The sequence below is a fragment of the Hyla sarda genome, unplaced genomic scaffold (genome assembly GCF_029499605.1).
Source record: "Hyla sarda isolate aHylSar1 unplaced genomic scaffold, aHylSar1.hap1 scaffold_918, whole genome shotgun sequence".
NCBI classification, from domain to species: domain Eukaryota; kingdom Metazoa; phylum Chordata; class Amphibia; order Anura; family Hylidae; genus Hyla; species Hyla sarda.
In genome coordinates this window covers 2,501-20,665 of record NW_026610947.1, presented here as the reverse complement: position 1 = coordinate 20,665, position 18,165 = coordinate 2,501, and the positions used below count along the sequence as shown (strand labels likewise).

Sequence of the window (18,165 nt, the reverse complement as noted above, 5' to 3'; positions counted from 1 at the left end):
TCACATCATCCTCACAGTGATACATGGTGGGAACATCATAACCCAACACTGCCCATCACCCTGATCACACCATCCTCACAGTGACATATGGTGGTGGGAACATCATAACCCAACACTGCCCATCACCCTGAGCACACCATCCTCACAGTGATACATGGTGGGGACATCATAACTCAACACCGCCCATCACCCTGATCACACCATCCTCACAGTGACACATGGTGGTGGGAACATCATAACCCAACACTGCCCATCACCCTGAGCACACCATCCTCACAGTGACACATGGTGGGAGCATCATAATCCAACACTGCTCATCACCCTGATCACACCATCCTCACAGTGATACATGGTGGGAACATCATAACCCAACACTGCCCATCACCCTGATCACACCATCCTCACAGTGATACATGGTGGGAACATCATAACCCAGCACTGCCCATCACCCTGAGCACACCATCCTCACAGTGATACATGGTGGGGGCATCATAACCCAACACTGCTCATCACCCTGATCACACCATCCTCACAGTGATACATGGTGGGAACATCATAACCCAACACTGCCCATCACCCTGATCACACCATCCTCACAGTGATACATGGTGGGAGCATCATAACCCAACACTGCTCATCACCCTGATCACACCATCCTCACAGTGACACATGGTGGGGGCATCATAACCCAACACTGCCCATCACCCTTATCACACCATCCCCACAGTGATAAATGGTTGGGGCATCATAACCAAACACTGCCCATCACCCTGATCACACCATCCCCACAGTGATACATGGTGGGAGCATCATAACCCAACACTGCCCATCACCCTGATCACACCATCCCCACAGTGATACATGGTGGGAGCATCATAACCCAACACCGCCCATCACCCTGAGCACACCATCCCCACAGTGATACATGGTGGGAGCATCATAATCCAACACTGCCCATCACCCTGAGCACACCATCCTCACAGTGATACATGGTGGGAGCATCATAACCCAACACTGCCCATCACCCTGATCACACCATCCCCACAGTGATACATGGTGGGGACATCATAACCCAACACTGCCCATCACCCTGAGCACACCATCCCCACAGTGATACATGGTGGTGGGAACATCATAACCCAACACTGCCCATCACCCTGATCACACCATCCTCACAGTGACACATGGTGGTTGTAACATCATAACCCAACACTGCCCATCACCCTGAGCACACCATCCTCACAGTGATACATGGTGGGAACATCATAACTCAACACCGCCCATAACCCTGATCACACCATCCTCACAGTGACACATGGTGGTGGGAACATCATAACCCAACACTGCCCATCACCCTGAGCACACCATCCTCACAGTGACACATGGTGTGAGCATCATAATCCAACACTGCTCATCACCCTGATCACACCATCCTCACAGTGATACATGGTGGGAACATCATAACCCAACACTGCCCATCACCCTGATCACACCATCCTCACAGTGATACATGGTGGGAACATCATAACCCAGCACTGCCCATCACCCTGAGCACACCATCCTCACAGTGATACATGGTGGGGGCATCATAACCCAACACTGCTCATCACCCTGATCACACCATCCTCACAGTGCTACATGGTGGGAACATCATAACCCAACACTGCCCATCACCCTGATCAAACCATCCTCACAGTGATACATGGTGGGATCATTATTACCCAACACTGCTCATCACCCTGATCACACCATCCTCACAGTGATACATGGTGGGAGCATCCTAACCCAACACTGCTCATCACCCTGATCACACCATCCTCACAGTGATACATGGTGGGGGCATCATAACCCAACACTGCCCATCACCCTGAGCACACCATCCTCACAGTGATACATGGTGGGAGCATCCTAACCCAACACTGCTCATCACCCTTATCACACCATCCTCACAGTGATACATGGTGGGAACATCATAACCCAACACTGCCCATCACCCTGAGCATCATAACCCAACACTGCCCATCACCCTGATCACACCATCCTCACAGTGACACATGGTGGTGGGAACATCATAACCCAACACTGCCCATCACCCTGAGCACACCATCCTCACAGTGATACATGGTGGGGACATCATAACTCAACACCGCCCATCACCCTGATCACACCATCCTCACAGTGACACATGGTGTTGGGAACATCATAACCCAACACTGCCCATCACCCTGAGCACACCATCCTCACAGTGACACATGGTGGGAGCATCATAATCCAACACTGCTCATCACCCTGATCACACCATCCTCACAGTGATACATGGTGGGAACATCATAACCCAGCACTGCCCATCACCCTGAGCACACCATCCTCACAGTGATACATGGTGGGAGCATCATAACCCAACACTGCCCATCACCCTGATCACACCATCCTCACAGTGATACATGGTGGGAGCATCATAACCCAACACCGCCCATCACCCTGATCAAACCATCCTCACAGTGATACATGGTGGGAACATCATAACCCAGCACTGCCCATCACCCTGAGCACACCATCCCCACAGAGATAAATGGTGGGGGCATCATAACCCAACACTGCTCATCACCCTGAGCACACCATCCCCACAGTGACACATGGTGGTGGGGGCATCATAACCCAACACTGCTCATCACCCTGATCACACCATCCTCACAGTGACACATGGTGGGGGCATCATAACCCAACACTGCCCATCACCCTGATCACACCATCCCCACAGTAATAAATGGTTGGGGCATCATAACCAAACACTGCCCATCACCCTGATCACACCATCCCCACAGTGATACATGGTGGGAGCATCATAACCCAACACCGCCCATCACCCTGAGCACACCATCCCCACAGTGAAACATGGTGGGAGCATCATAACCCAACACTGCCCATCACCCTGAGCACACCATCCTCACAGTGATACATGGTGGGAGCATCATAACCCAACACTGCCCATCACCCTGATCACACCATCCCCACAGTGATACATGGTGGGGACATCATAACCCAACACTGCCCATCACCCTGATCACACCATCCTCACAGTGATACATGGTGGGAGCATCATAACCCAACACTGCCCATCACCCTGACCACACCATCCTCACAGTGATACATGGTGGGAACATCATAACTCAACACCGCCCATCACCCTGATCACACCATCCTCACAGTGATACATGGTGGGAACATCATAACCCAACACTGCCCATCACCCTGAGCACACCATCCCCACAGTGATACATGATGGGAACATCATAACCCACGACTGCCCATCACCGTGATCACACCATCCTCACAGTGATACATGGTGGGAACATTATAACCCAACACTGCCCATCACCCTGATCACACCATCCTCACAGTGATACATGGTGGGAACATCATGACCCAACACTGCCCATCACTCTGATCACACCATCCTCACAGTGATACATGGTGGGAACATCATAACCCAACACTGCCCATCACCCTGAGCACACCATCCTCACAGTGATACATGGTGGGAACATCATAACCCAACACCGCCCATCACCCTGAGCACACAATCCCCACAGTGATACATGGTGGGAACATCATAACCCAACACTGCCCATCACCCTGAGCACACCATCCTCACAGTGATACATGGTGGGAACATCATAACTCAACACCGCCCATAACCCTGATCACACCATCCTCACAGTGACACATGGTGGTGGGAACATCATAACCCAACACTGCCCATCACCCTGAGCACACCATCCTCACAGTGATACATGGTGGGAACATCATAACCCAACACTGCCCATCACCCTGATCACACCATCCTCACAGTGACACATGGTGGGAGCATCATAATCCAACACTGCTCATCACCCTGATCACACCATCCTCACAGTGATACATGGTGGGAACATCATAACCCAACACTGCTCATCACCCTGATCACACCATCCTCACAGTGATACATGGTGGGAACATCATAACCCAGCACTGCCCATCACCCTGAGCACACCATCCTCACAGTGATACATGGTGGGGGCATCATAACCCAACACTGCTCATCACCCTGATCACACCATCCTCACAGTGATACATGGTGGGAGCATCATAACCCAACACTGCCCATCACCCTGATCACACCATCCCCACAGTGATACATGGTGGGAACATCATAACCCAAAACTGCCCATCACCCTGATCAAACCATCCTCACAGTGATACATGGTGGAATCATTATTACCCAACACTGCTCATCATCCTGATCACACCATCCTCACAGTGATACATGGTGGGAGCATCCTAACCCAACACTGCTCATCACCCTGATCACACCATCCTCACAGTGATACATGGTGGGAACATCATAACCCAACACTGCCCATCACCCTGAGCACACCATCCTCACAGTGATACATGGTGGGGACATCATAACTCAACACCGCCCATCACCCTGATCACACCATCCTCACAGTGACACATGGTGGTGGGAACATCATAACCCAACACTGCCCATCACCCTGATCACACCATCCTCACAGTGACACATGGTGGTGGGAACATCATAACCCAACACTGCCCATCACCCTGAGCACACCATCCTCACAGTGACACATGGTGGGAGCATCATAACCCAACACTGCTCATCACCCTGATCACACCATCCTCACAGTGACACATGGTGGGAGCATCATAACCCAACACTGCTCATCACCCTGATCACACCATCCTCACAGTGATACATGGTGGGAACATCATAATCCAACACTGCTCATCACCCTGATCACACCATCCTCACAGTGACACATGGTGGGAACATCATAACCCAACACTGCCCATCACCCTGATCACACCATCCTCACAGTGATACATGGTGGGAACATCATAACCCAGCACTGCCCATCACCCTGATCACACCATCCTCACAGTGATACATGGTGGGAACATCATAACCCAGCACTGCCCATCACCCTGAGCACACCATCCTCACAGTGATACATGGTGGGAACATCATAACCCAGCACTGCCCATCACCCTGATCACACCATCCTCACAGTGATACATGGTGGGAGCATCATAACCCAACACTGCCCATCACTCTGATCACACCATCCTCACAGTGATACATGGTGGGAACATCATAACCCAGCACTGCCCATCACCCTGATTAAACCATCCTCACAGTGATACATGGTGGGGGCATCATAACCCACCACTGCTCATCACCCTGATCACACCATCCTCACAGTGATACATGGTGGGAACATCATAACCCAACACTGCCCATCACCCTGATCACACCATCCTCACAGTGATACATGGTGGGAGCATCATAACCCAACACTGCCCATCACCCTGATCACACCATCCTCACAGTGATACATGGTGGGGACATCATAATCCAACACTGCCCATCACCCTGATCACACCATCCTCACAGTGATACATGGTGGGAGCATCCTAACCCAACACTGCTCATCACCCTGATCACACCATCCTCACAGTGATACATGGTGGGGACATCATAACTCAACACCGCCCATCACCCTGATCACACCATCCTCACAGTGACACATGGTGGTGGGAACATCATAACCCAACACTGCCCATCACCCTGAGCACACCATCCTCACAGTGATACATGGTGGGAGCATCATAACCCAACACTGCCCATCACCCTGATCACACCATCCTCACAGTGATACATGGTGGGAGCATCATAACCCAACACTACCCATCACCCTGATCAAACCATCCTCACAGTGATACATTGTGGGATCATTATTACCCAACACTGCTCATCACCCTGATCACACCATCCTCACAGTGATACATGGTGGGGACATCATAACTCAACACCGCCCATCACCCTGATCACACCATCCTCACAGTGATACATGGTGGGAGCATCCTAACCCAACACTGCTCATCACCCTGATCACACCATCCTCACAGTGATACATGGTGGTGGGAACATCATAACCCAACACTGCCCATCACCCTGAGCACACCATCCTCACAGTGATACATGGTGGGAACATCATAACCCAACACTGCCCATCACCCTGATCACACCATCCTCACAGTGATACATGGTGGGAACATCATAACCCAGCACTGCCCATCACCCTGATCACACCATCCTCACAGTGATACATGGTGGTGGGAACATCATAACCCAACACTGCCCATCACCCTGATCACACCATCCTCACAGTGACACATGGTGGGAACATCATAACCCAACACTGCTCATCACCCTGATCACACCATCCCCACAGTGATACATGGTGGGAACATCATAACCCAACACTGCTCATCACCCTGATCACACCATCCTCACAGTGATACATGGTGGGAACATCATAACCCAACACTGCTCATCACCCTGATCACACCATCCTCACAGTGATACATGGTGGGAACATCATAACCCAACACTGCCCATCACCCTGAGCACACCATCCCCACAGTGATACATGGTGGGGACATCATAACCCAACACTGCCCATCACCCTGATCACACCATCCCCACAGTGATACATGGTGGGGACATCATAACCCAACACTGCCCATCACCCTGAGAACCCCATCCTCACAGTGATACATGGTGGGAGCATCATAACCCAACACTGCCCATCACCCTGATCACACCATCCTCACAGTGATACATGTTGGGAGCATCATAACCCAACACTACCCATCACCCTGATCAAACCATCCTCACAGTGACACATGGTGGGGGCATCATAACCCAACACCGCCCATCACCCTGAGCACACCATCCTCACAGTGATGCATGGTGGAAACATCATAACCCAACACCGCCCATCACCCTGAGCACACCATCCTCACAGTGATGCATGGTGGAAACATCATAACCCAACACTGCCCATCACCCTGATCACACCATCCTCACAGTGATACATGGTGGGAACATCATAACCCAACACTGCCCATCACCCTGATCACACCATCCTCACAGTGATACATGGTGGGAACATCATAACCCAACACTGCCCATCACCCTGAGCACACCATCCCCACAGTGATACATGGTGGGGGCATCATAACCCAACACTGCCCATCACCCTGATCACACCATCCTCACAGTGATACATGGTGGGGGCATCATAACCCAACACTGCCCATCACCCTGATCACACCATCCTCACAGTGATACATGGTGGGAACATCATAACCCAACACTGCCCATCACCCTGAGCACACCATCCTCACAGTGATACATGGTGGGAACATCATAACCCAACACTGCCCATCACCCTGAGCACACCATCCTCACAGTGATACATGGTGGGGGGAACATCATAACCCAACACTGCCCATCACCCTGATCACACCATCCCCACAGTGACACATGGTGGGGACATCATAACCCAACACTGCCCATCACCCTGAGCACACCATCCTCACAGTGACACATGATGGGAACATCATAACCCAACACTGCCCATCACCCTGATCACACCATCCCCACAGTGATACATGGTGGTGGGAGCATCATAATCCAACACTGCCCATCACCCTGAGCACACCATCCTCACAGTGATACATGGTGGTGGGAGCATCATAACCCAACACTGCCCATCACCCTGAGCACACCATCCTCACAGTGATACATGGTGGGAGCATCATAACCCAACACTGCCCATCACCCTGAGCACACCATCCTCACAGTGATACATGGTTGGGGCATCATAACCCAACACTGCCCATCACCCTGATCACACCATCCTCACAGTGATACATGATGGGAGCATCCTAACCCAACACTGCTCATCACCCTGAGCACACCATCCTCAAAGTGATACATGGTGGGAACATCATAACTCAACACCGCCCATCACCCTGAGCACACCATCCTCACAGTGATACATGGTGGGAACATCATAACTCAACACCGCCCATCACCCTGAGCACACCATCCCCACAGTGATACATGGTGGGAGCATCATAACCCAACACTGCCCATCACCCTGAGCACACCATCCTCATAGTGATACATGGTGGGAGCATCATAACCCAACACTGCCCATCACCCTGAGCATCATAACCCAACACTGCCCATCACCCTGAGCACACCATCCCCACAGTGATACATGGTGGGAGCATCCTAACCCAACACTGCCCATCACCCTGAGCACACCATCCTCACAGTGATACATGGTTGGAACATCATAACCCAACACTGCCCATCACCCTTATCACACCATCCTCACAGTGATACATGGTTGGAACATCATAACCCAACACTGCCCATCACCCTGATCACACCATCCTCACAGTGATACATGGTGGGAGCATCATAACCCAACACTGCCCATCACCCTGATCACACCATCCTCACAGTGATACATGGTTGGAACATCATAACCCAACACTGCCCATCACCCTGAGCACACCATCCTCACAGTGATACAAGGTGGGGGCATCATAACCCAACACTGCTCATCACCCTGATCACACCATCCTCACAGTGATACATGATGGGAACATCATAACCCAACACTGCCCATCACCCTGATCACACCATCCTCACAGTGATACATGGTGGGAACATCATAACCCAACACTGCCCATCACCCTGATCACACCATCCTCACAGTGATACATGGTGGGAACATCATAACTCAACACCGCCCATCACCCTGAGCACACCATCCTCACAGTGATACATGGTGGGAACATCATAACTCAACACCGCCCATCACCCTGATCACACCATCCTCACAGTGACACATGGTGGTGGGAACATCATAACCCAACACTGCCCATCACCCTGATCACACCATCCTCACAGTGACACATGGGGGTGGGAACATCATAACCCAACACTGCCCATCACCCTGAGCACACCATCCTCACAGTGATACATGGTGGGAACATCATAACATAACACTGCCCATCACCCTGATCACACCATCCCCACAGTGATACATGGTGGGAACATCATAACCCAGCACTGCCCATCACCCTGAGCACACCATCCTCACAGTGATACATGGTGGGAACATCATAACCCAGCACTGCCCATCACCCTGAGCACACCATCCTCACAGTGATACATGGTGGGGGCATCATAACCCAACACTGCTCATCACCCTGATCAAACCATCCTCACAGTGATACATGGTGGGAACATCATAACCCAACACTGCCCATCACCCTGATCAAACCATCCTCACAGTGATACATGGTGGGAACATCATAACTCAACACCGCCCATCACCCTGATCACACCATCCTCACAGTGACACATGGTGGTGGGAACATCATAACCCAACACTGCCCATCACCCTGATCAAACCATCCTCACAGTGACACATGGTGGGAGCATCATAATCCAACACTGCTCATCACCCTGATCACACCATCCTCACAGTGATACATGGTGGGAACATCATAACCCAACACTGCCCATCACCCTGATCACACCATCCTCACAGTGATACATGGTGGGAACATCATAACCCAACACTGCCCATCACCCTGATTAAACCATCCTCACAGTGATACATGGTGGGATCATTATTACCCAACACTGCTCATCACCCTGATCACACCATCCTCACAGTGATACATGGTGGGAGCATCATAACCCAACACTGCCCATCACCCTGATCACACCATCCTCACAGTGATACATGGTGGGAACATCATAACCCAACACTGCCCATCACCCTGATTAAACCATCTTCACAGTGATACATGGTGGGATCATTATTACCCAACACTGCTCATCACCCTGATCACACCATCCTCACAGTGATACATGGTGGGAGCATCATAACCCAACACTGCCCATCACCCTGATCACACCATCCTCACAGTGACACATGGTGGTGGGAACATCATAACCCAACACTGCCCATCACCCTGAGCACACCATCCTCACAGTGATACATGGTGGGAACATCATAACTCAACACCGCCCATCACCCTGATCACACCATCCTCACAGTGACACATGGTGGTGGGAACATCATAACCCAACACTGCCCATCACCCTGAGCACACCATCCTCACAGTGATACATGGTGGGAGCATCATAATCCAACACTGCTCATCACCCTGATCACACCATCCTCACAGTGATACATGGTGGGAGCATCATAACCCAACACTGCCCATCACCCTGATCACACCATCCTCACAGTGATACATGGTGGGAACATCATAACCCAACACTGCCCATCACCCTGATCAAACCATCCTCACAGTGATACATGGTGGGATCATTATTACCCAACACTGCTCATCACCCTGATCACACCATCCTCACAGTGATACATGGTGGGAGCATCCTAACCCAACACTGCTCATCACCCTGATCACACCATCCTCACAGTGATACATGGTGGGAACATCAAAACCCAACACTGCCCATCACCCTGAGCACACCATCCCCACAGTGATACATGGTGGGAACATCATAACCCAACACTGCCCATCACCCTGAGCACACCATCCTCACAGTGATACATGGTGGGAACATCATAACTCAACACCGCCCATCACCCTGATCACACCATCCTCACAGTGACACATGGTGGTGGGAACATCATAACCCAACACTGCCCGTCACACTGATCACACCATCCTCACAGTGATACATGGTGGGAACATCATAACCCAACACTGCCCATCACCCTGAGCACACCATCCTCACAGTGATACATGGTGGGAACATCATAACTCAACACCGCCCATCACCCTGATCACACCATCCTCACAGTGACACATGGTGGGAACATCATAACTCAGCACCGCCCATCACCCTGAGCACACCATCCTCACAGTGACACATGGTGGTGGGAGCATCATAACCCAACACTGCCCATCACCCTGAGCAAACCATCCTCACAGTGACACATGGTGGGAACATCATAACCCAACACTGCCCATCACCCTGAGCACACCATCCTCACAGTGACACATGGTTGGAACATCATAACCCAACACTGCCCATCACCCTGATCACACCATCCTCAGAGTGACACATGGTGGGAGCATCATAACCCAACACTGCCCATCACCCTGAGCACACCATCCTCACAGTGACACATGGTGGGGGCATCATAACCCAACACCGCCCATCACCCTGATCACACCATCCCCACAGTGACACATGGTGGTGGGAGCATCATAACCCAACACTGCCCATCACCCTGATCACACCATCCTCACAGTGATACATGGTGGGAACATCATAACCCAACACTGCCCATCACCCTGAGCACACCATCCCCACAGTGATACATGGTGGGATCATCATAACCCAACACTGCCCATCACCCTGATCACATCATCCCCACAGTGATACATGGTGGGATCATCATAACTCAACACTGCTCATCACCCTGATCACACCATCCTCACAGTGATACATGGTGGGGGCATCATAACCCAACACTGCCCATCACCCTGATCACACCATCCTCACAGTGATACATGGTGGGAACATCATAACCCAACACTGCCCATCACCCTGATCACACCATCCTCACAGTGATACATGGTGGGGGCATCATAACCCAACACTGCCCATCACATCATCCCCACAGTGATACATGGTGGAAACATCATAACCCAGCACTGCCCATAACCCTGATCACACCATCCCCACAGTGACACATGGTGGGAACATCATAACCCAACACTGCCCATCACCCTGAGCACACCATCCTCACAGTGATACATGGTGGGAACATCATAACCCAACACTGCCCATCACCCTGAGCACACCATCCCCACAGTGATACATGGTGGGGGCATCATAACCCAACACTGCCCATCACCCTGATCACACCATCCCCACAGTGATACATGGTGGGAACATCATAACCCAACACCGCCCATCACCCTGAGCACACCATCCCCACAGTGATACATGGTGGGGGCATCATAACCCAACACTGCCCATCACCCTGATCACACCATCCCCACAGTGATACATGGTGGGAACATCATAACCCAACACTGCCCATCACCCTGATCACACCATCCTCACAGTGATACATGGTGGGGGCATCATAACCCAACACTGCCCATCACCCTGATCACACCATCCTCACAGTGATACATTGTGGGGACATCATAACCCAACACTGCCCATCACCCTGATCACACCATCCCCACAGTGATACATGGTGGGAACATCATAACCCAACACTGCCCATCACCCTGAGCACACCATCCCCACAGTGATACATGGTGGGGACATCATTACCCAACACTGCCCATCACCCTGATCACACCATCCTCACAGTGATACATGGTGGGGACATCATTACCTAACACTGCCCATCACCCTGACATTTCCCCTCTTATCCCCCGCCTGGGTGCCCTTCTTCTCACCTGTGTGCCACACAGCAGAACTCGCACATGGTCACCCTGCAGTCCTGGCATCGTCTCTCTCCTGTACCATCTGCGCACAGATCGCATGGCATCTGGTCCCCACCGCGCCGCAGCCGCTCGAGCAGCACCTCTGTCTGTGCCAGCCGGTCCGGTAACAGATGATGAACCCCTCCTGGGGGTAGGGAGACCTCGGCGTCACACACCGGGCACAGGACGCTCTGCCGGGTCCCTAGTTTCTGCCCTCGCTCCAGCGTGCTGAAGGGCTCCAGGCTTTGGAGGCAGCTCATGCACAGAGTGTGTAGACAGGGCAGCACTCGGGGGTCAGAGAACAAGTCCTGGCACTGGGGGCAGTGAGATGGGCACATGACTGACGACACAGCCTCCGCAGGGCCGGTCTGCGCCATATGTCCCAAACACAAGTCCTGAAAGTTCTAGATCCAGGTACAGACTGCAGGAGGATCAGAGCTGAGTGAGTGTCCCGGCCTCAGTCCTCCCCCTCCTCCTCCTCTCCCAGGAAGTGTAAGGAATGTGAACCAGGCCGGACACAGGAGGACGACCAACCCTGTGCACATTCCACGGATTCCAGGTCTGAGGGATCACCCTGCCCCCACCCTGCAAAAGAGGTCACCCACCGCACAGAGGAGATCACAACCGCATAGAGGAGATCACCCACCGCAAAGAGGAGGAGATCACCCACCGCACTTAGGAGATCACCCACCGCACATAGGAGATCACCCACCGCACAGAGGAGATCACCCACCGCACAGAGGAGGAGATCACCCACCGCATATAGGAGATCACCCACCGCACAGAGGAGGAGATCACCCACCGCACATAGGAGATCACCCACCGCACATAGGAGATCACCCACCGCACATTGGAGATCACCCACCGCACATAGGAGATCACCCACCACACATAGATCCCCCACCGCACACAGGAGGTCACCCACCGCACATAGGAAATCACCCACTGCACAGAGGAGATCACCCACCACACAGAGATCACCCACCGCACATAGATCACCCACCGCACATAGATCACCGCCCGCACATAGGAGATCAACCACCACACATAGGAGATCACCCATCGCACATAGGAGATCATCCACCACACAGAGATCACCAACCGCACACAGGAGATCACCCACCACACACAGGAGATCACCGACCGCACAGAGGAGATCACCCACCGCAAAGAGGAGATCACCCACCGCACATAGGAGATCACCCACCGCACAGAGGAGGTCACCCACTGCACATAGATCACCCACCACACATAGGAGATCACCCACCACACACAGGAAATCACCCACCACACAGAGGAGATCACCCACCGCACATAGGAGATCACCCACCGCACAGAGGAGATCACCCACTGCACAGAGGAGATCACCCACTGCACATAGGAGATCACCCACCACATAGAGGTCACCCACCACACAAAGGAGATCACCCACCACACAGAGGACATCACCCACCGCACATAGGAGATCACCCTCCACACATAGATCACCCACCTCACATAGATCACCCACAGCACAGAGGAGGAGATCACCCACCACACATAGATCACCCACCGCACAGAGGAGATCACTCACCACACATAGATCACCCACCGCACAGAGGAGATCACCCACCGCAAATAGCTCACCCAAAGCACAGAGGAGGAGGTCACCCACCGCACATAGGAGATCATCCACCGCACAGAGGAGATCACCCACCGCACATAGGAGATCACCCACCGCACATAGGAGATCACCCACCACACATAGGAGGTCACCCACCACACATAGATCCCCCACCGCACACAGGAGGTCACCCACCACACATAGGAGATCACCCACTGCACAGAGGAGATCACCCACCACACATAGATCCCCCACCGCACACAGGAGGTCACCCACCACACATAGGAGATCACCCACTGCACAGAGGAGATCACCCACCACACAGAGATCACCCACCGCACATAGATCACCCACCTCACATAGATCACCGCGCGAACATAGGAGATCACCCATCGCACATAGGAGATCACCCACCGCACACAGGAGATCACCCACCGCACACAGGAGATCACCGACCGCACATAGGAGATCACCCACCGTACAGAGGAGGTCACCCACCGCACATAGGAGATCACCCACCGTACAGAGGAGGTCACCCACCGCACAGAGGAGATCACCCACTGCACAGAGGAGATGACCCACCACACAGAGATCACCCACCGCACATAGATCACCCACCGCACATAGATCACCGCCCGCACATAGGAGATCACCCATCGCACATAGGAGATCACCCACCACACAGAGATCACCCACCGCACACAGGAGATCACCGACCGCACAGAGGAGATCACCCACCGCACAGAGGAGATCACCCACCGCACAGAGGTCACCCACCGCACAGAGGAGATCACCCACCGCACAGAGGAGATCACCCACCGCACAGAGGAGATCACCCACTGTACAGAGGAGGTCACCCACCGCACAGAGGAGGAGGTCACCCACCACACAGAGGAGGAGGTCACTCACCACACACAGGAGGTCACCCACCGCACATAGGAGATAGTGTTGAGCGGCATAGGCCATATTCGAATTCGCGAATATTTGCGAATATATGGACGAATATTCGTCATATATTCGCGAATATTCGCATATTCGCAATATCGTTTTATTTCCGCATATGCGAACATTTCCACATGCGAAAAATTTTACATGCGAAAATTTGCGTATGCGAAAATAGCATAAACTGAAATTCGCATATGCGAAAAGTAGCATATGTAAATTTGCGCAAAAATTCGCACACCAGTCTCACACAGTAGTATTAGAGCCTTCTTTACACCACACAAGCTGGAAGCAGAGAGGGGTGATCACTGTGATGTGTACTGTGAAAAAAAAATGTAAATTAAAAAAAAAAAAACGAATATTCGTAATTACGAATATATAGCGCTATATTCGCGAATATTCGCGAATTTGCGAATATGCGATATTCGCGAACAAAATTCGTATTGCGAATATTCGCGAGCAACACTAAGAGATCACCCACTGCACAGAGGAGATCACCCACCACACAGAGATCACCCACCGCACATAGATCACCCACCGCACATAGATCACCGCCCGCACATAGAAGATCAACCACCACACATAGGAGATCACCCATCGCACATAGGAGATCACCCACCACACAGAGATCACCCACCGCACACAGGAGATCACCCACCGCACACAGGAGATCACCGACCGCACAGAGGAGATCACCCACCGCACAGAGGAGATCACCCTCCACACATAGGAGATCACCCACCGCACAGAGGAGATCACCCACCGCACATAGATCACCCACCACACATAGGAGATCACCCACCGCACACAGGAGATCACCGACCGCACAGAGGAGATCACCCACCGCACATAGGAGATCACCCACCACACAGAGGAGGAGATCACCTACCGCACAGAGGAGGAGGTCACACACCAAACAGAGATCACCCACAGCACAGAGGAGATCACCCACCGCACAGAGGAGATCACCCACCGCACAGAGGAGATCACCCACCGCACAGAGGAGATCACCCACCACACTGAGGAGGGGATCACCCACCGCACATAGATCACCCACCACACAGAGGAGGAGATCACCCACAGCACAGAGATCACCCACCGCACAGAGGAGATCACCCACCACACAGAGGAGGAGATCACCCACCACACATAGGAGATCACCCACCACACATAGGAGATCACCCACCACACATAGGAGATCACCCACCACACAGAGGAGATCACCCACCACACATAGGAGGTCACCCACCACACAGAGGAGATCACCCATCACACAGAGGAGATCACCCACACCACATAGGAGATCACCCACCACACATAGGAGTTCACCAACCGCACATAGGAGGTCACCCACCACACATAGGAGATCACCCACCGCACATAGGAGATCACCCACTGCACATAGGCGGTCACCCACCACACATAGGAGATCACCCACCACACATAGGAGATCACCCACCACACATAGGAGATCACCCACCACACATAGGAGATCACCCACCACACATAGGAGGTCACCCACCACACATAGGATATCACCCACCACACAGAGGAGGAGATCACCTACCGCACAGAGGAGGAGGTCACACACCAAACAGAGATCACCCACAGCACAGAGGAGATCACCCACCGCACAGAGGAGATCACCCACCACACTGAGGAGGGGATCACCCACCGCACATAGATCACCCACCACACAGAGGAGGAGATCACCCCACAGCACAGAGATCACCCACCGCACAGAGGAGATCACCCACCACACAGAGGAGGAGATCACCCCACCACACATAGGAGATCACCCACCACACATAGGAGATCACCCACCACACAGAGGAGATCACCCACCGCACATAGGAGGTCACCCACCACACAGAGGAGATCACCCACCACACAGAGGAGGAGATCACCCACCACACATAGGAGATCACCCACCACACATAGATCACCCACCACACAGAGGAGATCACCCACCGCACATAGGAGGTCACCCACCACACAGAGGAGATCACCCACACCACATAGGAGATCACCCACCACACATAGGAGATCACCCATCGCACATAGGAGATCACCCACCGCACATAGGAGGTCACCCACCACACAAAGGAGATCACCCACCACACATAGGAGGTCACCCACCGCACAGAGGAGATCACCCACAACACGGAGGACATCACCCACCTCACATAGGAGGTCACCCACCGCACATAGGAGGTCACCCACCGCACATAGGAGGTCACCCACCACACAGAGGAGATCACCCACACCACATAGGAGATCACCCACAACACAGAGGAGATCACCCACCGCACATAGGAGATCACCCACCACACATAGGAGATAACCCACAACACAGAGGACATTAACCACCACACATAGGAGATCACCCACCACACATAGGAGATCACCCACCACACATAGGAGATCACCCACCGCACATAGGAGATAACCCACAACACATAGGAGATCACCCACCACACATAGGAGATCACCCACCGCACATAGGAGATCAACCACCGCAGAGAGGAGGTCACCTACCGCACAGAGGAGATTTCCCACCTCACAGAGGAGGAGGTCACACACCGAACAGAGATCCCCCACAGCACAGAGGAGATCACCCACTGCACAGAGGAGATCACCCACCGCACAGAGGAGATCACCCACCGCACAGAGGAGATCCCCCACCGCACAGAGGAGATCACCCACTGCACAGAGGAGATCACCCACCGCACAGAGGAGATCCCCCACCGCACACAGGAGATCCCCCACCGCACATAGGAGATCACCCACCGCACATAGGAGATCACCCACACGCACATAGGAGATCACCCACCGCACATGGGAGATCACCCACCGCACAGAGGAGGAGGTCACCTACCGCACAGAGGAGATTTCCCACCTCACAGAGGAGGAGGTCACACACCGAACAGAGATCCCCCACAGCACAGAGGAGATCACCCACTGCACAGAGGAGATCACCCACCGCACAGAGGAGATCCCCCACCGCACAGAGGAGATCACCCACTGCACAGAGGAGATCACCCACCGCACAGAGGAGATCCCCCAATGCACACAGGAGATCCCCCACTGCACATAGGAGATCACCCACCGCACAGAGGAGATCACCCACTGCACAGAGGAGATCACCCACCGCACAGAGGAGATCCCCCAATGCACACAGGAGATCTCCCACCGCA

At 52.9% G+C, this 18,165-nt stretch overlaps 1 protein-coding gene across 1 annotated transcript in view; it reads right to left on the bottom strand.

Annotated features, from left to right (window-relative positions):
* TRIM45 (tripartite motif containing 45) overlaps positions 1–13,074 on the bottom strand; it is a 62,413-nt gene extending 49,339 nt beyond the window's left edge. The window contains exon 1 of the mRNA XM_056554838.1: positions 12,397–13,074. Within this exon, the coding sequence (XP_056410813.1) occupies positions 12,397–12,800 (404 nt within the window). The 5' untranslated portion in view covers positions 12,801–13,074. The remainder of the gene's footprint in view (positions 1–12,396) is intronic.
* Between the last annotated feature and the right edge of the window lie 5,091 nt (positions 13,075–18,165).